The sequence below is a fragment of the Strix aluco genome, chromosome 4 (assembly GCF_031877795.1).
Source record: "Strix aluco isolate bStrAlu1 chromosome 4, bStrAlu1.hap1, whole genome shotgun sequence".
Taxonomy (NCBI): domain Eukaryota; kingdom Metazoa; phylum Chordata; class Aves; order Strigiformes; family Strigidae; genus Strix; species Strix aluco.
Window position 1 is genome coordinate 7,909,328 of NC_133934.1, and position 26,484 is coordinate 7,935,811.

A 26,484-nucleotide genomic window follows, 5' to 3' on the forward strand; every position below is an offset into this window, starting at 1 on the left:
GCACAGAGAAGCTGTGGCTGCCCCCTCCCTGGCAGTGTTCAAGGCCAGGTTGGACGGGGCAACCTGGTCTAGTGGAAGGTGTCCCTGCCCGTGGCTGGAACTAGATGATCTTTAAGGTCCGTTCCAACTCAAACCATTCTACAATTTATGATTTACAATGTACTGGCAGATTTCACATTATTTAAAAAGTTAATTGGTAATTTGTGAAAACAGGTTTTGTTGAAAACAAGATAATAAATACGCAGTTTTGTCTTCTAATTATATTACTTCCTTTAGTCTGTTATATATTACATTTTGTTATATTGTTCACACAACAGTGGATTTGTTATTTCCAGAAAAACATGTAACTGCATCACCTTTCATTTCATGATATTACATCGAGATATACTGTCTCTGTGCAAGTGCATGTCTACATACAAAAAGAAAAACATGCTGCTACCAGTTTTTAATGTAAAGGTTAAGACACATTTGGTCTCAAAATCATTCTATTAAACTTTTTTTTTCCCTGATTAATGGTTAACTGGCAATAAGTTTGCACTTTTTTAGTGATATTTATTGTACATTACAAGCACCGTGCTGAGAAGCACATATGTAATAAGGTTTATTTCTATTTTCATGCTACTCCGTGCCAAAAAAGCACCGTGAAACCCATCTGTTATATTTCCTGGCTGAGGTTACACAAGAAAAGGAGACTCTACACAGCACTCTATCATTGCAAATGGTATTGGTTAAAGCAGAGTTTGGAGATGGAATCCAAAGCGCTTATTCAGAGCAGGCTTTCTGCTTCATTGATATACCCAGATGAAAATATATATAAAATATAACACACACAGAAGAAATAATGTCCAGGAGACATGCAGCTCTGGAATCTGGTCAGGCAGGTGCCTGAGATAAGGACCTAAGTAGAGGCTGAATCTTCAGAGAATTGTTTCTGTATATTTGTCCACATGTAACTTCAAATATGCAAATGTTTTGTACCAATGTTTTTCATTTTGTGCCAGTTTTATAAATGAAGTACCTACCTGAAAAACTGAAGTATATTTGGGATGACTTGCTTTTGTACCTTGTACAAGTGATGCAAGTGCTCTGATAGGGCATGCACACTGCATTTATTTTTTTTACTTTCTCAAGGAAAATAACTACTGTCCTCTTTCTTTGCAGATGGCATGCCTTTATAATGTTTTAACTGTACTGACTTCCTCATTCAAGGCATGAGAAATGTTCATCCTTTTATCTGTCAAGCAAACTGATGCAACACATAATTCAATGTTACTTTAGTGTGTGAAGGAGCATAAATAATCAGGATGTTGGTAAAATCAGTTGAGATGATGCAAATGGATTCTGATACAAGGAGGAAGAAAAGCCACCAAAATATCAAACTTAAAGGGAAACAATATCTGATACGTGACTTACTTTGAAGGGAACAGGGATAGGCAGAATATGCAAGAATGGCTGTATGTTGACTACATGAGGAAAGTATTTCAAAATTGGAAACATTTTAGTATTTAGGAAAGCAAGGGTATATAAACTATAACCGAAACATGCAATTGTCAACAACAAAAAAGACAGAGGTCCAAATCAAAATTAAAGTACAGAATAACTGTAGGCAGTACCATCGCAATTCAAGTTCTTAATGCCAAATTTTGAAAAATTATTTGCAGTGTGGATACAAATATCAACATGATTGCAAAACCTAGGTTTAGGCATAAGCGCACAACATATTTTTCATCACCTCCTTTTTGAAAAGTAAGCACACATACTGCTTTTAAGGAGTGTTGCTTTCAGAGCTCCAGAAAGTAAAGTTCTCAGTACTAAATAGAGCACAGTCAAGAGCCTAAGATACACTTGGGCTCCTTTATGCACTCCAATGCGGGAGTAAGAGTTACCTTTATTGTGAAGATACAGTAACGTAGCCAAGCTATAGGCTATGGGTAGGGTAGGCCAAGCTAGGGCAGCTTTCAAGAATAACTGCTCCTCGATCTAAACTTGAGATCCAAAGAAGCTGATCTGAGCCCTTCTTAGGCTCTGATCCTTCCTACCACCTAAAAAACCTAAATGAGGTACCTCACTCAAGCTAGAATTTCCTTTATATTTGACTGGAAATGATAGAAACTTCCAGATCATGTCATCCCAAGTAAAATCCTAGTCACTTTATAGCCTTTCTTCTAGCTAGTTTAACTGTGGTCATCACATCACTGCTAAATTCAGTGTGAATTTAAAAAAAGAAATAAAAAGTTCATACAACAAATCACTGCAGAATTCATCAAATTCATCATTCTGTGGATCAGAGTCAGAAGGTACTTCCCCCCCCCATGGTTGCTAAACTAGTGTCTCCTCACTGAAACTGACAGCAGTACCATCAACCACTAACAGTAGTGAAAATGGTAATACAGTTTTGGTAATATAGACATTAAACAGCATCTTGTCACAACACAAAATTTTGTATTAGTATTAACTATATTTCAACAACTTGAGAGATTACATTTCAATAAAGCAGAAAGCTACCCTGTAGCTGGGGGATGCGGTTCCTTTATGTAGGCATGTTTGATTTGATTTCTTTGACTCTAAAGTTCAACAGAAAGTTTCCTTTTATCCCATAGAAGTTTGGGGGAAGGCCAAAGCAAACAGTCATACCAGCTTCATTCTATGGATCTTCACATCTCTCTGTAGCTCTATTACTTCTTGGACTGACATCAAAGGCTCAATCAGAAATGCCACAAGTTTACCGGATATTTCCCCATTCTTCCCTCAGTTTTATCAGTGCAGTAGAAAGATGTTGTTCTTCAAAAAAACCTCAAGTTAACACAACACTGTATTGTGCAGCCCATAGACCCATCATGCAGATTTTACACATTTAGGGATATAAAGAATGCTTGCACAGACACAGAGTTGTAACTGAGACCATGTCTGAGACTGATAAACTGTCCTGGAAATGACACATCAACCCCTTTTTTTGTAGATGCCTGTTAGTTAATATTTGCATCACAGTCCTTATGATCCTCAGTTCAGTGCAATTGACTTGTAATTACATTTTAAATTTTTTTTCCAGAGATAAATCTCATCCTAATGAACCCATGCCTGCCTTATCCAGTACCTAGATCTCTGGCTGTTTAGAAAGATCCCTTTCATGAAGTACTGGATGCAGTCCAAACCTGAGAAATTACTTCTATGTACTAATTCTCAAACATGTTAGAAATCTTGGAGAAGTCTAGTAAAGTGGTTCTTGTAACAGTATTACTAAAGCAATAAAATCAAGAGTATTTTTACTATTTGTTTAGTAATAGCACTTGACAGCCATAGAGCACTATAACAGTAAACTAAAATTCACTTATATTTTTATTACTCCTGCTTGAAAAAAAAGAAAAGATATCACTCATAAAATTCTTGTAAGAAGTAGTCATAGGTTCCCTCATTTTCTTGATGTAGTTTATAAAGCTGCTGTTATAGTTAGACACTTGATAAGGCAATATTTAAATAAAAGGACAAGAAACCTGTACTAATAGAACCAATTTTTTTTTAAGAACTTTTTGAATTACCATACCTTGCTAGCATATACGAAATCAGTCAGAAATGTAACAGTGGTTTCCATTTGAAAACTCCAAGTATAAAAGAATCTGTCCTTTACGCATGATAAAATCTAGTGACACAGCAAAATATTGCTGCTGCAGTGTCCTCAAGGTATGCCCTTCGGAGAGTCCTGAGCTGCTTGCTCAGAAGTGCTGCAACAATCCATTAAGTAAAAATCATTTACATGCACAAAACCAGCTCAACTGCTGAATCATGAAGTAAATATATAATAATTATGTGTTATAGCTTTTTAACTTGATAATGTTGTTATTTTCTTTCAAATTTTCTCTGTAAATATGTTTCAATTATTCCATAATACAGACAGTTACTCGGATAGGCAAATTATTAACTAGTAAGTAGCATTATTCTAGCTTGTTGGAGTTTTTTTTAACTCTATATAGACTTTTCACCTTGCTGTAAAGCCAATGATGAGTTAAGCCTCAGACAGTATAAGGATTATCATCATTTCACAGGTAAGGAAACAACTACAGTGGAAAATTGCTTCCACAAGGACTCTAAGCACAGCTGGTTAAGCCTTGTTCTGATCTCCCGTATCTTTAATCACATACCACACCACTTCTAGATATCTGATCATAGATTTGTTACATACATCATGCACATGTTGTGCATTACTGCAGGCACCTAATACACAGAGGGCTACTTTCCTTTTTTCCTTTATTTTTAGGTGTCCTGCTTCTCTTTCTTCAAACATTTCAGCCATTCTGAGTTAGACCAAAAAAAAGCAAACTTTAAAGTGGTCTCTAAAATTAGTATTTCTTACAACACCTATAAAATATATATCTGAAGTCAGGAAAAGTATTATTATTTATTGTACTGACAGGCCTAATGGGAAAGTATTAGAAATGCACAGCGGCATCTACCTGAGGTCCTAGACATTGATATGCTGGGTTAGTATACTGATGCACTGCAAGTGGGCAATGTTACTTTAATTTTTGACTCTAATAATGAGGCTAATGAGGCTGGGAGCCTCAAAGAACAGGAGAAGGGCCCCTAAAGTTCTACTAAGTTTGGGCAAGGAAAATAGAAGCCTTCCACAACCAAGGGTGCAAGAAAAGCTTCTGATGGGTTCAGACCAAAGGTTCATCTTGCTCAATAGTGTTTTTTTCCTGCTGATAGATTCAGGAAAGAACAGTGAGAAAAAGAATATGAGAAAAAGAGCAAGACCTGTAATTCATCTCCAGAACCTCTCCCTGCCACCAGCTATTTGAATCAGAAATGTTTCAGCAAAGTCAGTGGATTTTTCTTCCACAAACATACCCACTCACTTTTTCAACCCTCATGAAACTTCAGTAACCTACAGTATCCTGCAGGAAGGAGTTTCATAACTCACCTGATATGTGAAGAAATGCTTTGTACACCTACACGCAGCCGTTTCACTTGATGCCTGCTGGTTATCGCGTTGAGAATGGAAACAGATTTGCAAAGATAGCAGGCGAGGGGTTTCGGATGCATTTGTGGGAATAGGAGCGCTGCTTTCTAACCTAGGGCTGAGGAGAGTATTTTAACCGCTATGCTTTCACTGAAGTAGGTCAAAATCTTCTTGCTTATTCCCAGAAAGGGACTTGATGTTCCAACTATCAATAGCATAGAGTGCAATGCTGAGTCAGGTATTTTTTCAAGCATATCTCATCAAGATTTTCCCAGTGAGAAACATTATTGCTCCCTACTCCCACTTGCCAGTTGGATCCACGTACAGTCCGTCAGAAACACCAGGCAAGCCCTGAACTGCTCCCTAAAGGTACCTACTTTCAACTACAATGGCCCTCACCAACCTCCCTGGTCTTTACGGGATGCCTCCCATAGCTTGGATCTCTGAAGTAGGCAACCTTCAAATCATATCAGCAAATCTAAAAAATCCTGGGTGCACAACTTAATTCTGGTACCAGTGCTCATCTTCAAACCACGCTTGCTTTTTTAATTCTTCCTTCCCTCATTTGGCTGGTAGCAAACTCTGAAGAGGCCAGAACACAGAGCGGCCAACAGTCTCAATCTAGACTCCAGTTACAAGAACAATAATCAATATACTGTCAGCAATTTGCAATTTAATTATCATGGACATTGCTGTGTCCTCGAAACAGGAGGTTAGTACTTTTTTTTCCTTATTTTGAAACACAGTAAAAAAACATATGAAAATGAGAACTAGAAGAAAATAAAATGGCCAAAGAAAATATCTGAAAGGAGATTAAGAGTTTCCCAATTACCTGATTTAGCTGACAGCTAGCCATGCTTATGTTCAATTACGACAAAACATTTACAATATTTTATAGATACTATGGTGTAGGTACAGATTCTGTAGATTTACAGAATCTAATCTAAATTAGATTCTGTAAATCTAATAAACAAATTTTCCACTATCACTTCTGAATTGACTAATGCTGAATTCAGTGAACAACACCCTGGTTTATCACGCAATCTTTAATTTTCTTCCACTTTATTTTCAACCAGTTAAATGCTTTCAGAGAAGATATATTGTCATGTCATTTGAAGAAAAACAAAACTGAGGATTATAGCTAATTTCACAGAAACCAAGTTCCAAAAACATCCCATCCAGCATACATTAAATTCTTCTATCAAATTTTCTGCCATTTAAAAAAATATGCTAATGTTAAGCATTAATGTCACATCTTCAAATGGTGATTGTATCTTAAAATAACCTTACTAACTGCTGAAACCTCAAATCTAGATATATTTTTATCTTAGTAGCAGGTATGCTGATTCTCTACTTGCTAATAACATCATATGATCAATATTATTCTTAAATAAACTTTACCATTACCTTCTGTAAAGATCAAACAAAAAATCTTTCAGGAAGTAAAATAAAACTAGATCACTGTGTCTGATTTGAGCTAAATATTAAAAAAAACACATTTGTTAGTACTTTACTATTTGCAGGCAACATATTTAAAAGCCAAATTAGCATCATGGGTCACAACTGACAATGGAGCAGGTGCAGCTGAACACTAAACCTATGCTTAAAAGTACCTGGTTCAAAGTCCCGGTTTTAGGTGTCATGAAAGACAAAATATTTACAATAATGTCAGCATTTCTCTTGAATGGTCATCAGTAGATAAATATTGCTTTTTTTTGGAAATTAACTCCCTTCTTCAAACTTATACTTTTAAACAAAAGAAGTTTTTATAGTCTCACCCTATAATCCTTTAGTGCTACTAGAAGGACATAATGTAATTAAAATGTAATTGATAAAAAGGGAAATGCATCATTAATAGCAAACACCAAAAACATTATGCACATATCAATAGGGAGAAGAATGTCATCCGGTTTTGGATGGTTAGGCAAAATAGCTAGCCATTACTGCCAATCTATAACACAGACTACACTAGTCATGTCAAGGCTATGACGATAGCTTGAACTTGCTTTTATTTATAATGTTAGATTTCCCTCCCTCCCCCAGCTTTGTCCTTCACAGCCAAGGAATGTCTGCATAGAATTACTTCTCTAGAAGTTTCCAGTTTTCAACATATTTAGTTAAAATCTCAAGTTTTAGTAGCCTTTTCAAGCTAAATGGCTTTAGATCAATCTAACCTTTAATATAGTAAAGTAGGTTGGCTAAATTAAATATGAATTTATCAACTTTCTACAAATCATGAAAACTCTTCTTCTATTACTTTATAAAGTGTTTACTTAAAAGCCAACTTCAGGTTTATAAAAGCAGTGGCATCTGTAAACTTGGCAAGCCAGGGTCTGAGAGACACAAAAAAGTCCACTCATACAGCACAAGGAAAGGGGAAGTATCCTGCAGCCTTTTAAAATAACTGCTACTAATAAATCAACCTCCTATTATGCAGAATGTAAGTGTAGTTCAATTATAACACCAATTAAAATAAATAACATTTTCAACAGAAAAGATACCTCTATGCTCCTATACAGAGACAACGACAAACCTTTAATATTTGTACTTCATGGCAGTTCTGACCTACAGAAATGTCATAAACAGGAGATGAATTCCAGGAACCAAGTGCCAGCTTAGATAAAACAAGTTCTGCAGTACTCAGGCATGAAGGAAAAACAGAAAGGGCAACAGGTACAAACTGCATCCAGGCCAGAAAACTTCACAAGCAAAGGGACAAAAAAAACCTGAATAGAAACAAACTCAAAACAAATCAGAGGTCATAGTAACTCCAAGACTAAAGAGACAGGTGACAGGAATACCATAACTACATGTTTAAATAAGCTTTCTTAATAAAATATCTCAATTTTTGATACAAAATATTTGATTACATTTTCAAGTGATCTATATTGTGTATGTATACTCATATATACTTTAAAGGAGTTTTAAAGAAGTATAAAGTTATTAAAAATAATACTCCAAACATAATAGTGTTCTCTTGTCTGTGCTAACTGGGCTCAATTATCACAATTATTAGTACAAACTTTTCCTGTTAAATCAAGTATTCCTAAGTGACTTGTATAGAATGAGGCTAAAGAAAGTACTTTTTTCTTTGAACTCCATCTTCCTATATGAAAAATCTGTCAAATTTTATCCAACACAAAAGGGTAAACTTGCCTGTAAATCATTTCAAAGAGAGCTTTTAAAATTGCATACAATAAAAGGCTTTTGTCTGGAACAATCCAACAATCTTTGTTTAGCAAATATGTTTTCCAATTAGATGATTACATCATGTCAAGGAGATACAAGTCAATCATGCTTCTGGAGCACTTCATGGTGTGGGGAAGACCACAGCTTGTATCTGACAAGCCTTTGGCACAACCAGCAGAGCTGACATGGAAACCCTGTTGGTATTTCTTTTGTAAAAGAGGAATCCACAGCTTAGGGGCAGGAGTGCTTTCCATGTGGAACTCAGAAGTACAGACTGAAATATATACCTGTAGCATGGGTTTCCTCCAGTTAATCATGCACAGACAGAATAAGAGATGGAATGATCTATCATATTTGACAGACAAGTCTGCAGACTTGCTAGCTTTTCGAGACATAAGCCAATGTCAGTAGAGAAGGTTGTTTCAGAACGCTACGTAGTGCTTTCCTACCTAAAATATGTCAATACCACTGCTTGCAAAAAGCTTCAGGTCTTCTTCATCTAAAAGGACTATAACTGACCTCTCAGTACACAGTTAAATATTTTTAAACTATGTGGAAAACTATGATTGTAGGAATGTATTTGCAGGTCCTTCCATTCATAAGGGACTAATGCAATAAAAATCACAGCAAACAGAGTTGAACATTAAATTAAAAACTTAACATTTAATGCGAAATGATTTCCAGTGCAAATCCACTTGCATACCACCATGCAAAATGAATATATCACAAAGAATATTTTTAAAAGAATATTTTTAAAAATACTAGAAAACAAGGAATGAAATAGAAATTATTTTATTTCCTCATTACAAAAGAGAACCAGGAAAATAATTAAAATGAGACTCAATTACAAGAATAAAAGGCAGCTAGAGACAACATTCTGCTGCAAGACCACACTCTTCTCTTTATCACCAGATGCACTAGTGCTATTACCTTGGTATACCAAGGCCTTTAAGGAGTTGCTCTAAAATTTCTTTCACCAACTATTCTGGGATGCAACCACGCATCTGTTGATTACGGTATCTACCACTAATTTACAGTTTACACAGATAAAAGGAAGCAACTAACTAAAAAAATTCTTCACTGGATGTTTTTAGCTCTGGAGTGAACTCCCTTTTACTTTCATGCATCAGCATCTTGGACAAGGGGCAAAAAATCATCTAATCTTCTGACATTTGGGGAAGTTTCATAGACTGACACTCAAAAATTAAACAGGAAAGGATTTTGTAAACTTTAAGATTATATTAACAAGCATTTCAGAATTCCAGTGAAGGATTAGGGCCCAAGAAAAGTTCAAACCAAACTAGTGTCTATTTCAAATACATCGTAATTTAATTTTATTAAGATACAGCTAAGAGATAAGGGAAGAGTTAAGAAAACGTGGGTCTGGAGGTAAGATACGCTGGTCTTAGAAATACTTTATCAGGGCAAGTTTCTTATGAGACTACAGGGGAGGAGGCAGGGACAAGAACAGCCCAGTGATGGGGGCCTCACCTTGGAGAAAAGAAACAGTCCACAGTTTTAAATCTCCATCCACAAAATAATATACACAAAAGTACTAGAAACAGGGAAGAGAAGCTTGAATCTCCCCCTTTCTGAGTTAGAGCACTCATTACTGAGCTCAATTAGCCCCTTTCTTTCTGGCACAATGCATTACCTGGAACATAGATAGCAGCAAACCATACAGAAAGGGTAACGAACCTCCTTCAAAAAACTAATCATCTTTGGATTTATGATGATGATCTACAACACAAAGTTTCCCTGCTCCCAAGCAGACATTCTTACCTACTGAGGAGCCACTGTTAAAAGCAGTGCCGCTTTGCAGAAACAACTTTAAGACTCCACAGTCCAGGGAGGGAACATGGTTTGAGTCTGGTGATGGAAGACACTTCCTTGGCCAAGAAATGACCAGGTGTCACTTCTTGTTTCTGAGCACCTTTTAGACAGATTTTTCAAAGGAAACCAGGCTTGCATAATTGTGTCTGTCCATCTACCTGCTGGGCCCTTCTTAATTATATCCTTAACTCACTAGCAAATTTCAACCGAAAGCTGCCAGTAGTCTCAAGGAGAATTAAGTTCCTGCAAGTTTCATTAAGGGAGGAAAAAAAAAGGCATCCAGATGAGAAGTCAGGCTCAAATTAGAGGCTCTGCTTTCTGAAAGGCTGCAGTAGGACAGGAGCGGTGATCCCTTCCGTGACACCAGCCGGTCCTCAGACACGTGCTGACTCACGAGCACACAGGCATCTCAGACCCAGCCAACTGTTGCCTTATGAGAGATGCTGGGACACGGGGCACCGCGCATGAATTTCTTCAATAAAGCACCATCGTCCCTGCTATCTTTCTGCAAAACAGGGTCCAGCTGATGCATGCTGTATGTGATCACAGAAGGCCTGCTTGATGTGCATCTGCCTCCAAAAAAGCTCATTCTGTTTGAGAATCTTGCCTTGTCTTAAGCACAAAATGCACACTAAACTGCTCAAATCTGCAAGAGGAAAGAAAATGAAGATGATCTTAAAGTGTGGAGGGTACTTAAATTTCATCCATAAATTACAAAGGGATTTCAAGGTGCTGATGATTTTAAGTGGGTTTTGAAGTAGAGACACCTACCTTTCCTGTAACTCCCAACTTTGGGTGTCTACATCCTTCTGCAGATCTGGATTGAAGCATGTTGCTAGGCTGCCAACAACTGCCAGGCAACAAATCACAGCACGTAGATTGAACTCACACTTACAATGCAACATATTGAGCACTTTTTACTGTTAAGAAATCGATAATCTGTGTTGCCTTAATCAAATGTAAAATGTGATCATATTTTTCCTGGGGGGGGGAGGGTGGGGGGTGGAAACAAGAATAAAAAAACCTGTAAATCATTCTTATTGCCCTTCCAAACTAAAACTTATACAGTCATTCTTCAATCTGTTATAAAATCAAATTGATTTCAATATTAATGAACAAAGCCACTCACATTGCACAACATGTAATTAAGATTCCTACTACTTCTTTCTAAGCTCCTTCTATTCATTGCCCCACCAAATTATTAAAACAAAGCAGTTACCATGGTAACTAATTCATTCTCTGCATTATTATATTGTTTCTAAACATCAGCGTCTAGTCATTCTGACTTACATGCCCTAAATTCCAGTTTGAAATTCTAAACTTTTGCCTTGTTTGTCAGAAAAGCCCTTTACAATCTATGCATTCATGCAGATAAGGATAGCTAGAGTGCAGCTGCTTTTGTTTATTGCAAGAAGTAACTGTTACTAAATTATTTGAGTTTGATAAATTGATGGTGCCTGCATGCAAGCGCAGAGCAGCACTAGGGGAACAAGCATGGGAGTTTGTGGAGCACTACACAAACAGGCAAACATGACCATCTGCAGGTTAGATAAACTAACAACAACAAAAAATGACTGGCAGATGTTGTGGAAACTAAGTAACACCTGCCTAAGTGGTATTTGATACCCAGAAAAAAACCACATGGGTATGACTGATGCAATCTTCAAGAAAGAAAGGAACAGCAGGGAACAAGAAACAGTGATAAAATTGCCTGGGAAGAAGTTTTATTATCCTTTAATAAAACTACTTCTTCAAATGTACACTCCTTGAGAAAGAGAGACATTTATCATGTGTATTTAATTAACACTTATAATTATTCTTAATTACCTATTAACAGGAGTCAGTCTATTCATATTTGAGTGCCATCATCTAGCACACGAGGAAACTTTCTGAAAAATACAGGTAGAATCAAAAGAATAAAGAGTCTTTCCTCTTCATCTTTTGCTGTCCTATTGCCTTTGCCTGTAATTTTTGAGGGGTTTTTGGTGTGTCTCCATTTAATTTGCAGAATGAGAGGTTTGAAAACTCAGTGCACAGGATGCTACTTTGAAAAATAAGCATCAAGAAAAAGGAAGCATGAGTAATTTTGAACAGCTAATTTCTGGCTTAAAAAAAAAATATCAAAACACGTCTGCTCAAAGTCACAAGCAATTTAAATTTAATTCCCACAGAAAAGGAAGGATGAAGGAACCTTCTTATTTAAACATCTGATCAGGGTCACAAACCACCGCAGTTCTGGATCTAAGGTGGTACCAATGGGCACGCTTTTACCTGCTGCAAACGCCAGGTACTTTCACAGTTAGCAAAACTTTGTTTTTTAAAGGGATTCCAAGAGTATTACAACAGCCTGCTGTTATTTATATCACAGTAACTCCTAAAGTCTCTGTTTTCTGACAAAGCAAAAGAAAAGGTACAGAGGCAACTTTTGTTTTCTAACCTGCTGACTTAAGAACAGCTAAAATATAAAACGCACGTTTCTTAACTCCAAATGACCTGTCCATCACATCACAAAGACTTTTCTAAGGAGGAAAGAGATCTCTGCAAGATATTCTTCCATGGCAAAGCCTCCATGCAATTTCTCCTGTTTAAGAAGAGGCACCCTTCAAGTTCAGTACTGACCTCGTGGAACAAGGACACAAGGACGGAGCAGCAGATGCCTTCAGTGCTAGAAGACTGTCTCCGCTTTTATTTTCTTGTTTCCACTTGCATAAGCACACTCCCATCCTGACTGCACTAAGGGAGGAAACAAAACAAAATCCTTTTTTGCATCTCAAACTGCACTTCCCTAAGGATGGGAACTACCTCTATGAAAGCTGAATGTGTCTGCTTTAATTAGATGACTATTTAAATTTTTCAGCGTGTTTACCTAGACTCTTAATCTTTGTACAGTTCAGTTTTCCAGAGCACAGTGTAAAGCAATGTATAAATCTAAGGCTTTCAGAGCATCTTCCCTGACCCCAGACAGAAATAAGTATATATTACCACCAAGCACTTAGACTTGTAAAGCTATTGAAAGTTTTACCAGGCACTCATCTGCACTGCATAAAAGTTAAATATCTAGTCGAAAAAATTTTTTTAAATTCTCTGAAGATTACTCAGGAATTAGATAAATAGGTGTGGTTAAGTATTGGACTCTGATTCAAATACATATGATATTCTTTTACAATGATTACAACCCTGTAAACCTAGTTTCAAGCTATATTGTTTACTGTATTTAACACTGTCTTTGAAACTAACATTAAATAAAACTATTTTGACTTTATCATAGCAGTAAGATGTAGTGCTCTGTATATATCATAGCTGAACATGGTTGCTGTCTGTCACAAGCAAGCAGCATATTTTATTTCAATATACCAAAGAAAATATATCTGTACGGATAAAATATGTAATGCTGGACACCATATAAACACATCTTTTCTTTGAAACATATGTAACTTAAATCAGTGACCTGAATGCTTCAACAAAATTTAACAATCTCATCCAGATTCTTTCCTCTGTAGGTTTTTTCCTCCTAGTTTTCTGGTTAAAATAATGCTTTTCATTAGCAGCTACTGTTCAGCATCATTTAGGGCAAAATGGGCTTTTAAGCTAATTTTCTTTTCATACAGCTTGCATTGTTACTAGTAATACCTCCATAACATTGTAGTAGCTTAAGAGCATGCAAATTCAAAAGCTGTTTATGTAGCACATAATGAAGATTCAAATTACAAAAGCAGGTTACTGCAGCAATCCAAAAGAAAGCCAAAAACACCTTGCACCATAAATACTGAATATTAAGGATAAAACCAAAACCCAAACATAAGCCGGTGCATAAGCATTTCAACTGTAATTTTAATGAGATAAAGGATGCTTTTGCACTGGGTTAAACATATCCCAAATATACACATAGCTTTCCTTAATGTGTGGCAAATGGCAAATGATTTTGTTATGTGATGATTAACGGTAACATAATTTTCATTTCACTATTTCAGAGTCATCTTAGTCTTTAGAATAGCCTCCCTGTTCTTTGAAGAGAACTCTTATATAACAGACTAGATGTTTTATCTAATTGTCTATATTTCAAGCTCATAAAGGTGTTTTCAAAGTTCTTCCAAGCAAAACACAGGAAAAAGTGTTGAGTTGTTGAAACACCCTTGTATGCAACACAAGAACGTATTTTATTTTAAGACACTTGTATCTGAAATTAACTTGCTTTACTCATAGAATAGTCTGCTTAGGTTATTAATAAAAACTCTGCTTGCTTAAACCCTTTCATTTGTTACAGTTGAAAGATTTGATGGCTGTTCCTGCAGAAAGATTTTGGTAGCTTTTACTACCTGATTCCTAATTTCATTTATACTGAATTGCTAGGGAGAAAAGGAATTTTCTCCAGTTCAAAACCTTTATTTATTTGCTGAAGGCACTTAAGGTTAGAAAAATCACATTTTTCTGAAGGTTAATTGGTACTTTATGAAGGAGCAACTTTCACTCTGGAAACAACAAATCATAAAATATTAGGAATCTTTTAGCTCCCTCTGCTGCCCTAATCCTTCAATAAGCCTTCTTCTAAAGTCTGTCAAAAAAGACACCAAGTAACTAGGCAGGCCCTTAATCTCTTTTTAAGAAACACTTGGCATACTTAGCATGCCTAGTACTAAGATCAGTCTGCATAAAGAAAACTCTTTAAAGTATTATGTGATTTACAATTGTCTGCACATTTTATTACTTCCTTTCTTTCTCTGATATCTGCAGCGAGACAACTATGAACATTTTCAAATTTGGATGTCAGTTAAGAAAATTGATAGCTAATTTTCCAAAGAACTTGACATCTGCAATTCCCACTTACATAAGAAAGAGCTACATGTACTCACTGCTTGGAAATATTTATTCCTCCTTCCTTTTATTTACAGATCAGCTTACACAGTAGATACCAACTTTAGTAAAAATCCTTTTTTTAATTCAGGGAAAACCCAAGCATTGCCAAAGTAGGCCATCTCCCTCATTAATATGCAGAAATCTTGTCTTAACTGCCTAATTTCACAACTGCAATGGGTCAAATCACAGTTTACGCCAGCCAGATAAGTTCCATCAGTGGTCATGAAATAACACTTGGTATTTGTCAATCTGGTACTTTCCACTTGTTAAGAAGCCAAGCTCTCTATTACAGGCACAAGAAAAAGAAAATCAGGAAAGATAAAGCATTTTTTAAACTAAGTCACCCTGTATTTCAAGATTGCTTTATAAATTTGGAAAGAAAACCAAATTTAATTCATATCTGCTTTTTTCTCTGCATTCCTCCCGGAACCATCAATATACCACATCAGCTATGAATTGAAGATTCATCTTACTAAATCTCATGCTATATAGCACCACAAACAGAAGAAAGAAGCTTTAAAAACAGATATTTTCTTATAGGGAAAGAAAGCCTACACCATTTCCTTGAAAAGAAATTATTCCTTTATCGTGCAGTTCTTCTGCCCTTCAAAGAGCAGAGCACTTGGGTATTTGCCAGTAATCAGACCTTCCCAAAGAAAAGCTGCCCTTCATAAAAGCAAATGATGAGAGATTTTATCTGAAATTTCAGAAATTTATCCCATTAATATGCACTTTCTTTTCCAATTTATTATCCCAACCAACTCTTCTTTTCTTAGGTAATAAAGCAGCACTGTTGAAATAGCTAAAATACATTTCAAGTTTTCTTCTGGGCACCTTTAAAAAGGAAGAGGCAACCTGTGTATAAAGAATAAGGTTAAGATGTATACCAGTGCTGCATAAAAAGGAAAAAAGGCTTGAAACGATTGTTGAGAAGCTCTGAGGTGTGCTAAGATGCTTTTGCTTCCTCAAAACCAGAACTAGAAAAACATCTAACATCTGTCTGGGGGCACATAGGGTCTTCACAGACTTCTTGTACTTGCATACACTACAGCCTTTGCTATAAATACCACACATGAAGTGCTCTGGTTTCAAGCAATCATCAAACTGGAAAAGTCACTCTCAATTTTGCAGTTACATTTCCAGGGTTGTGCTGTAGTTTAATCCAGAATGCCTGTGTAAACAAGTAAGAAGACATTTAAAGAGGAGACGCCCCTTTTTTCCTCCTAGTTCCACCTGGGGTCCCTACACTCTCCCCTTTTGAAGGGTTCCCTAAAGCTTGAAACCCCCCAAAGCAGTGGCTGACTGAGCACTATATATTATACAATGTAATGTATTTTGAGAAAATTCGCTATGTTCATTAAGCCCGTTCAGACAAAGTAAAATTTTCTTCGCACTGCAGCCACCTTCTGTTGCCTTCCTACTTTATCTATTTGCTCCCAACAAATTCAACAGAGGTCAGACATCCCCAAGGTAACTTCCAAGCAACGGTCAGTAAAACATACACACATTTAATTAAAGATTTCTAGAATATAAGCAAATACACAGCATTGTTTACAGTTTTGTTACAATATAAAGTACGGTAATACCTTAATTAGAGATAACAACTTTTCAAAATGCCAAAAACATTTAGAATTTTTCAAATTACCCACAAAATGAACACATTTTATTTTTGCACTGTGACACTTCCAACTGTTCTGCCAAATGTATACTACTATAATTATGCTTTGCAATCACCAGCATCACCGGAGAGGGGGACAAAGAACAATATAATCAGTAACTAATGAATCTTTCACATGCCTTGATACTATTTATCTTCAAGAGAAGAATCCTACATGTTATTTTATAAATTGTGAAGCAAGTTTAATATTAGCATCTCAGAGTGCCTAGAACCGTGTCTCTATGTCTGAGTATAATTCTCAGCTACTGGTGGAAGTTAGAAAACTTAATATCTGGCTTTTTCAAGGGACAGTCTTCAATTTCCACCATCTAAGTAAATTCTAGTTTATGGAACTATATAAACTGGGATGACAAAGAACATTTTATACCACCCTTCTGAGATGATACACATAAGAGCATGGCAGACCACTGAAATGTGCACGAAAATATAATTGCAAACATCTTCAGGATTAAAAGGAAATACTCGATTTCATATTAAGAAATCACTGAAGGGAATCATAGGTACCTCTGAGACAAAATTACTTACTCAGCTACATTAAGAGAACTAATTGCTCCCAAAGCAATAGATTCAGGTTTTTTCCTGCATTGAATAGCAACTGAAATTTAGTAGTACTACCATACTTTCGTTAACTCACAAGGCAATAGTAAATCCAGTGATGTCTCTTCAATTTGTTGCTTAATTTGCATGATCAGTTACTATAAGCAAGTGTGCAAATTACCTCAAGTCACAAGAAAGCAGTTCAACTCAAATAACATTGTGCATGCACAGTTATCTAACTTACAAGAGCATTTGTGGTAATTCATTAACTCCACACAGAAAAAAGTGTGTGCAATCCTATGCATATGTTCCCAACGTGAGCATTTCATTTTGAGGATCAGGCCCATACCACTCTTTTCAGAAACTGAATTTCAACTCATCATCATGCTCTCCTCAAACAGGGATACAGACAGTAATGAAATGCTATATGTTACCACCAGAACACCACCAGTGTCTCTTTATGGATATAATAATGTATTAATGTCTCCCATCACAAGTTATGTTAAACAATTTATGAAAAAATATGTAGTTAGTAATAGTTAGTAAATCGCTGAGGCCTCTTTTTAAGTGGAATTTGCAATAAACATAAAATGCATCTTAAAAATAATTCTCTTCTGAAGGAAAAGGTTAAAAGAAGGAACCTATACACAAACTGATGAACAAAAAAAGCTGACAGAGAAGATAAACCACCTTTAATACCTATACAGCTCACTATATTTCCTGAGCTTTGTAAAACGTTATGCATATTTCTAAACTATAAAATATTTAGGTTGTGTTACAGAAGGCACATATATCAAAGAACAACTCTGCATATTTAATTTTTAAACCTGAACAGGACCATATGTAGGGAAAAGCCTTTTTAAAACAAACCAACCCCCTCGTTTTTATCCCACTTTACACAGTTGCAGGGATAGTGATTTAAAAACATCAGCCAGAGATGTGTTTACAAACCTCAAAGAACATTTGGACATTTGAACACACAGACAACCAAGAGCAGAATACAGCTCAGACACTTTAAAGAGACAAAGTGGATTCCTGTAACCACAAAATCTCAAGCATTTTTCCATATCCATTGTTTCACCCCCTCTCCTCTTGATCATCTTCTGCCTGGTATTTCCACTCTTTTTCCAACAGCACTATTCATCTAGAATGCAGTAAATGGGATTAGGAAGCAGAGGTGGCTAAAAAAACTTCTTTCCCATATTATTTTTCGACTGGATCAATTCCCTGCACTGCATGGCCACACAGGTTTTACCACAGGACGCAACAAATTCTGCAGGGCTGGGAAAAACAAGCCAGAAAAAAGGCTCTGATTAAACAGCATCACTAGATGTGAACACGAAGCCTGGGGAAGCCACTGCTATTTTTAAACAGTCACAGTGGCTACTGGTCTGTCACCTCTGTCCCTTACAGCATTCCTTACTGCATCATCATAGACTATTTCCATCTTAAATTTTCCTGTTGATCAATATAATAAACCCAAAAGGAAGCTGAAATTCCACCAAGTGGGTTGAGCTGATCTACCTGCTGGCTGCCATCAAAAGGAACAGGTTTCTCTGTCCTCCTCACAATTTGCCAACTCAGCTGGCTAACACAGATAAAAATAAGTTAACATCCTGCATTTTTTATTGAGGGGTCTGATACAGAGACCCTAGGACCTGAGACTGGGAACAGAGAAAAGGACCATGCACTGCATCAGCACAGCCCTAGGTGATATCCAGATGATCCGACTGCAGAGCTGCCCGGAAAGAAGAGCAGCCTTCCCTAATTTCCCATCCTCAGCAGCCAGCTCCCCATTTCATTGAGCATGGATTAGTCTCCAGTGAGCAGATTCAACTGACCACTTGGCCAGCCAGTCTAGGTGGGAGATGATAACAGTTTAGAACTAGCAATCAGGGGCGAGCTTGGCCAGTTTTAGTAGAAACTAACAGGGCGATTAATCATCTAAACTAAATGTGTAACTGCACCCTTTGATACTTTGATGAAATGTCTTTCTCTGGCTATGTCAGTGTAAACTGTCCCCAGGCCCCTTGTTGATCCTTTCCAACTGCCCCCTTCAATGCAACTGCTTTGTCAGCAGAACGGTGACCTGGACTGAGGAATTCACCTAAATGCAAAATATACTATCAAAAAAGTTTATTTTTAGTACGAATCATCTTTTCAATCGAGCTCATTATATGGTTACACTCACATTGGCACAAAGAAGGGAAAAAAGAAGGACAGAAATCAGCTGCCAGGGACTGCTTACACCAACACAGCTGTTAGGAAAAAGTCTCAAGACCACTGTGTGGAGGAGCAAATGTTTCAACTGCAGTTCATTGCTTCAGTATTAGACATGATGTGGAGACCATGTGCCCAGAAGATTGTACAGTTTCCCTAGTCATATCAAAACAGGTTAGTAAAGAAATTAACTATTCCCTTGCCTTTTAAGGAGAAGCTAACATTTTAATATAAAAATTCATTTAGCACAATCATTAGTGCATACTCTTAAAAATAGTATGCCTTATCCCATGACCTCCTTCCACACCAACTCTAAAAGTAAATGAAAAAAGAATACACCAACTCTAAAAACAAATGAACAAAAAATAGACAACTCAGTCATTTGTGACTCAAGGTAAAATGACTGACCCAATTGATTACACACCTTTCACTAGAATCCAGGCCATTTTTATTAATACTCATTAAAGTTTGGGGGTATTCTGGGATATTTTTTTGTGTTTCATTTTCTACTTCCTTCCTAGGATCAGATACACACTGTCAAATCAACCTATATAAAGCAAGCCTGTAGAGAAAGGCCCTAGAGGGTGTTATGCAGTCATCCTATCCTTTTGTGATTGCTACTTTATATAAACTGCAATCTTTCACAATGTTTGGGTAGAATAGTGTAAAGTACTAAGTTGAAAGCAAACTTAACTGTAGAATAGTACAGAGTTCACACACTAGTTGCTTTTATTGGTCTAGATCTGTTTTCACACAAAGCCAGCTTTTGTACACAGTTAATATAATCCCAACAGGAACTGCAACTCAATTAAAAATACCCTGAATGACCAAAAGAAAAGAGTTCCAGTCTCCAGAAGTATCAGTAATCCATGAAACTGACGCAGTTAACATTAGAAATTGAAACGTCTAACCTTCAAATATACGATCCAGACGTTGCCGCTTCACTTTGTGTTTATCCATTAGAGACATAAGAGTGGAAGCTCAAAGAACGTCTCCACACAGCTTGGTGATGGTCTTCTCAAGCCAGCCACAAGTCAGAAATGCTTACTGTCTTTTATAAAGTTATTTTTACCTGTGAAAAGAAAGATAAACAAACTTGAAAATACAGATTTTTTTTTTTCTCCCTCTTTCCAGAAAGATGATCTATATCTAATTTAAACAACTAAGAAAACACATAAAGTTCTTAAATCGTATTAGGTAACCTGGTATTTCACAACAAACTGCCTTCTAAATAGAAATGCAAAGCACACAGCACAGTTCAAACAAGCCAGTGTAAGAAATGCTCCAAGACAGTTGCTGTTTTCTGCCTTTTGACACTCAAATACTTTTTCACCCTTTCACCAAACACACCGCCAGCTAAAGAAGGTATCTTGGGCAGGCACAGGTACATCATTCCCATAAAATGACAGAAATGTGTCCACCTGGAATGAAACTGGAAAGCCACACTTTTGCATTGTAACGCTCGCAGCAAGAGAAAATACTCTTTTCATTCTTAACTTTTAAGCTTTCGATGATAAAGTAAACCTGAGTTTGACACTTGGAAGTTGAAGGAAACAATTCAAGGGGCACAGACCCAAGGAAATGCATCACAGTAACAACACAGAGCGCCAACATCTATATCAACCAAATGGCATTTAAAGCAGGTTTATGCATGACTAGGCAAGCTCTTTGGCAGCAAATACAACTAAGCACTTTTCAGATACCGTGTAGCTGGGCAAGACAGCATAAGGGTATTGCAACAAGCAGTCTGCATTTTAAGCCAAACCACTGAGAAGCAGGAAGGGGGATGGGGAGAGAGAGAAGAAAAATCCCTCACAAGAACCTAATCATAGCAGTAGATTATAAAATGCACATGAGCAAACGGACAGGCTACAACTAAGTATACGGATCCTCTAAAAAGCATAATCAGAGCACCACTGTTATCCACCTTTAAATATCTCAGTAGAATTTGAGAAACAAACTCAGCAAACACTGTATGACAAGCACAGTGCACATTAAAACGAGCCAAATATTCCACCTCCCTGTTTCTTTTTATTCTTGCCCAACAGCTTTTCAACATCAGTGGATAGCATTAAATGGCCTTCCAAGTGACTGAACCTAGAAATCTGCTTGTTTCTTTCTAGAGGCTAAACTTTTCTAAAACCAAACACAGGTACATTTTATCAACATATTAGGAAGATTCACGCACTCTGAGTGAAATGATAAAGAAAAATACTTTGAATATCAAGCAGTTCTTGATACCACATTTGCATTAAAATAGGTATCTTTGCCAGCACTATCCTGCTTGGTGTATTTCAACTTTTAATGAAGTTCCTTGCTTTGTGTGTATTTTATTTTTAAAATGGAGTTAATGTGTAATATTCATCATGCTTTTAAGACTTGATTCAGCCTCATCCTCGTCTTGACTTTCCCTCCATGCCTCTTTTTCTTCATCTTCAAATTCAAGATTCTTCTGCTGTTCCGCATAACGTCTGATTCTAGCTGAATATAACATACCATCATGAATGGGAGAAGAAAAATTCATGAAGAATGCAGAAGCCCAGTTTTTTCTCTTTAAAAAAAAAAAATGTTGCCATTTTAGAAATTTTCTATTATATTTCCCAACATTGATTATTGTTACAAAATACAACATTCTTCAATATTGAATGCGGCTCTGTTATAAGACTGCACAAGCATTATATCAAATCTGACACACATTTTAAAACCTTAAAAGCTAGCTATACAGCCACCTGCCTTTGCTTAAGTCAACACCCCAAACTTGTGTAGAGGATCAGTCCTAAACTAGTCTTTAATTTATTTGCTTACCACGTCTGTTTTATAATCTACTTCCTTCGATAGTCATATACAAAGATCTAGAGGATAAGTAACAGAAACCAGAATATAATGAACATTTTAAATACTAGTCTCGGTTTAAATTTTTATAGCTTATTTAATTTCCCGTCTTGTAGAAACATATATGCCTGCTGGCGTCCTTGTGCTGTTTTGTTTATTCATTCAGCAAAAGATTTTTCCACTGTAGTCATTCTACATACAAAGCTGGATGACAGCTGTAAAAAACAGACCATCTGTAACTATTGACCTACCACTGAAAGTGTCTCCAGATGTTTTCTATCTGTCTACAGTAGCTTCAAAGCGTACCATTTAAATCAAGTAGGTTTTTCTTTTAAACATTGTTTTAAAACTATTTTTATTCATCGTAAATTGTCATGTTTCAAAAAAACATTTTCGAGAAAAAAATTAAATGAACATGTTAACACAGTTCTAAATTTAACCCTCACACACTTTTATTACACTTCATGTTCTAACACAAAGAGAAGATGATGATATGGGAAGCACTTCCCAGCAAAACAAAAGCCTTATAATTATGGGAGCATTAGTTACTGCAATTACTAAACCACAACATGAATAATTGTATTTGAGAAATTCACTAAAAATACAAGCACACTGCGTAATGAATTAAAAATCAGAACACAAAATACCAAACAGTATTTAAGATCAGACTTCTGTAGTTCAATATTTTAAGATAAAGTGAGAATCCAAGTGATTTAAGAATATATACTGCTTGTCATATGTCAAGTATTAGCTACAAAGCCATCTGAGATAGCATCAATGTACAGAACACTTTTGAGCAGCACAAATTTTAGATTAAAATATACACTGTTGAAAACAATACTGGAGTTTTTTCTTTCAGATAAGCAGACAATTCCAGTGTTTGTGAATATTTTTAAAGAGAATATGCCTCTGGGTATTGCAGTCTGGAGCATTCAGCTCTTTCTTGAGAAAGGAAAAGCTTTGCTCTTTGAGACTTCAAGATAAAAGGAAAAGGGAATCTCCAACATTTTATAGGAGAGTGAGCAAATCCTACACACTAAAACAGGAATGATAAGTAAATAAGTCAATTTTGATTAGAGTTTTCAAAACTGTTAACACTAGTAATGGAGTAAAGGGTAAACATAAGCTGTGAGAAGATTTGAGGGCCTATTCAAACTCCACAATCTTCTCTCCAGAGAAAGAGGATGAAAAGGAATCAAACTAAGAAAGTTTTTTTAAAAAGGCAAACCAATAGGCTCATTATACACATACTTGTAGGTTGAGACAAACTCCACATTATTAGGGAAGAACTCCCCTCAAACCCAAACGGTTGCAGCATGCATTGCAGGACCATTTCCTTTGCATCAGTCTATCGGGAGAATTTTGTGTGGACCAGATCATATTTCCACTAACTGAACAGGTGGGGAAAGTATAACAGAAAAATTGTAAAGTGTATCATGGATCACCTCAGATTAGTTATCCTACTCACAAAAAGATTCAGAGTATAAACTCTTCTGAGCACAGACTTTTACCTGTACATCTAGGAACCTTTGCCTCACTGTCAGCTTCCACTGCGTGAAAGTATTTGTAGGCTATCCCAAATCAGATGATGAAGTGTAAGAAATCCAAAACCGAAATGAAATTCACAGAACAGACTGATAGATCATTAACACATGGAGAATAAGGTCATGAAGTTTCATGTTACCCTTGGGAATATAAACCTTCATTTCATTTAACCATTCTAATATATGCTCCTTGGTCTAAAACTACATTGAGTTACTTAACTATTTTTTTTCTATTATTGACTTTCAAAAAGTATAATAGAAGGCTATTGTAAGAAAAATTGTAAGTATGTTTATATTCCATATTCCATTGCCATCAGTTTTTGATGACTTCAAAAATTAAGTAAGTTTCCATGACAACCCAAGACTAATACTTTGCTTCTCTTCCCTCCCACCCAACCACTAAGCTCTCTATCTTCCATGACACCTCACAACCCTTGAAATGGCCATTTCGCACAGCCCTGGAAGCAATAAGTAAACATAATGAAAATGTTGCTCCTCTTGTTATAAATAATTATCCTAAATAATTATATATTCCACAGTAACTGTTTGTTTCAGATAGTAAACAGATCATCTAGTCCAACCCTCCTGCCATGGGCAGGGACATCTTTCACTAGATTAGGTTGCTCAAAGCTCCATCCAGCCTGACCTTGAACGCTTCTAATGATGGAGTAGCCACAACTTCTCCAGGCAACTGTTCCATTGCCTCACCACCCTCATCATAAAATATTTCTTTTTTATATCCAAATCAACCACACCTAAGATTTCATGGTAGAACAGTCACAGTTATCAGTGAGCTGGATGGTATGCTCAGGGCAACTGAAGTTGCTCACGGAGCAGAAGGATGCCTTCTGCAATGACTACAGTTGCAACTGTATGACCACCAAAGCGAACACCTTACCTCACATTTGTTTACCTGAACAGGTGAGAAACAAAACAGTTTGGGGTTTTTTTTGATGCACATGAGCCTCATGGCTGGATGTCAGATATTCCTAGCATTGAGATATTCTGTGCCACAACTGGTTCCCCAGCTCACGCAGCTAAAAGCAGAGCACCAAAGTACAAATTTAAACAATATGCTCTGAAATTCTGAAATCCATTTTATGGACTTCACTCTTCCCAAACATAAAGTAGTAAGCTTTTCTGCAAAACTAACTCAAGGCACAAGCCACAAATAAGAACTACTCACTCTATAACAATTACTGACGTCCCTTAGAAGTTAAGTTTCAAGTTTTCCCCTTTTCTGGGAAAAGAAGAGGCTACGACATATGCTGAAGACAACTTAGACTGCAAAAAAGTTATTACTGAGAAACAGAAAATTATCTAAATTTCAAAATATTTCTGTAGTACGAAACAAAGTATCTTGTGTTTGGGAAAAGAGAGGATAGTATCAAGTTGATAAACAGCAGAAAGTAAAATGACATGTAAAAACACTACGAGAAATTAACATTCAAATAAAAACAAAGGTGCATTTACATAGTAAAGAAGTCAACTTTCTGAGACTATGGCAAGAGATGGGCTCTAACTCTGAGAAAGGGAAAAACAAAGTTGATGATGTAATAGAAAAACACTCTACTTGAAAAAGCTCTACAATTTGTGGTTGAACATTTCTAGTGTCAGTAGCAGCAGTATTGGTTCTGTAGAAAACAAAAAATTTGGATCAGAGGAATGGTGGTTCATAATGGAACCTAGGTGATACTAGGTTACACAGTGTACTACACCTAAACATAGAATATGACTTTAAGATTAATATCTGAACTCCTTTTTTCTTTCTAAAGTTCAAAAGTGTTATTCAAAAGCACTCATCACCAGGAGTTTGAAAAATGCCCAATTAAAAATATAGAGGAACCTCAAATAGGAGGATGAGAAAAAGAGGACAAAGACTTTTGTTTCCATGTTTCTTCAAAATGCAGAAATAGTAGGACTGCTGCAACAACACTGGAAAATTCTATTTGGAAGTTTGGCAGGGAAGCATTTGTTCTTACATTTTATTTCAGGCTGCTATCCTTTCCTGGAGATACTGTGACTTATACTAAAAACTTCTGCAGTATAAAACCATCACATCTCTTTCACTGTATTCAGAAAAACTCTTGCAAAGATTTAAACTACATCTAAAAATAAGTGTGGCGCAAAGAGCAGAACAAAATGAGTTTAATTGCCAGGAAAAAAAGTATTAGGTCAGACTTTCTGTGCAAAAATTGAAGTTATTCCATCTTGCCTTACAAAAATTAATACTGAATTAAGAATATATAATTATATTTGCCTGTCAGACAATTTATCTTGCCATTAAGCATGGTTAAGCCACTTTGCCTTACCATTAGATGTCAGTACAGTCTAAGAGAAACTGTATAGGGAGCTTCAAGATCAATAAATTAATCACAGAAGTGAAGCAATTGCTGAATTAGATGCCAAAAAGAATGTTAGATACTATTCAGAAAAGGACTAAACCCCCAAACATTATAATGGTATTACCTAAATCTCAAAAAGATGGAGAACTAGAAAAAGTGCCAGGACAAGCAGTAAGTAGGTCCAAGGCACAGAATAGCTTGCTGAAAAAGGGAAAAAGAAATGTGCTGGTACTCCCTGGCCTGAAGAATACATGACTGTGGGGAATACAACAAATATAAAATATGCACCATGTCTCAATTCAATGTCTATGGAGCACACAGTGAAAGAGTAATCCAGAATATTAAAAACAACAGGAAGCTTTGTCATGGAGTATGTAATTAAACTGTAAAGTCTGGTGTCACAGATACTGTGGATGCTGAAACCAAGTGGTTCTTAAAAGGAATTAGAGAAATTTATGAAAAACCTATCGGTGGTCACTGATAATAATGGCCACA

At 36.4% G+C, this 26,484-nt stretch overlaps 1 protein-coding gene across 4 annotated transcripts in view; it reads right to left on the reverse strand.

Annotated features, from left to right (window-relative positions):
- CTBP1 (C-terminal binding protein 1) overlaps positions 1-26,484 on the reverse strand; it is a 248,007-nt gene that overhangs the window by 174,237 nt on the left and 47,286 nt on the right. For 3 of the 4 annotated variants that reach the window (XM_074821892.1, XM_074821893.1, XM_074821891.1), the window contains exon 2: positions 20,180-20,340. In XM_074821892.1, coding sequence (XP_074677993.1) covers positions 20,180-20,237 — 58 coding nt within the window. In that variant the 5' untranslated portion in view covers positions 20,238-20,340. Of the gene's footprint in view, positions 1-20,179; positions 20,341-26,484 lie in introns of those variants that run through there. The other variant, XM_074821899.1, reaches the window with a different exon arrangement.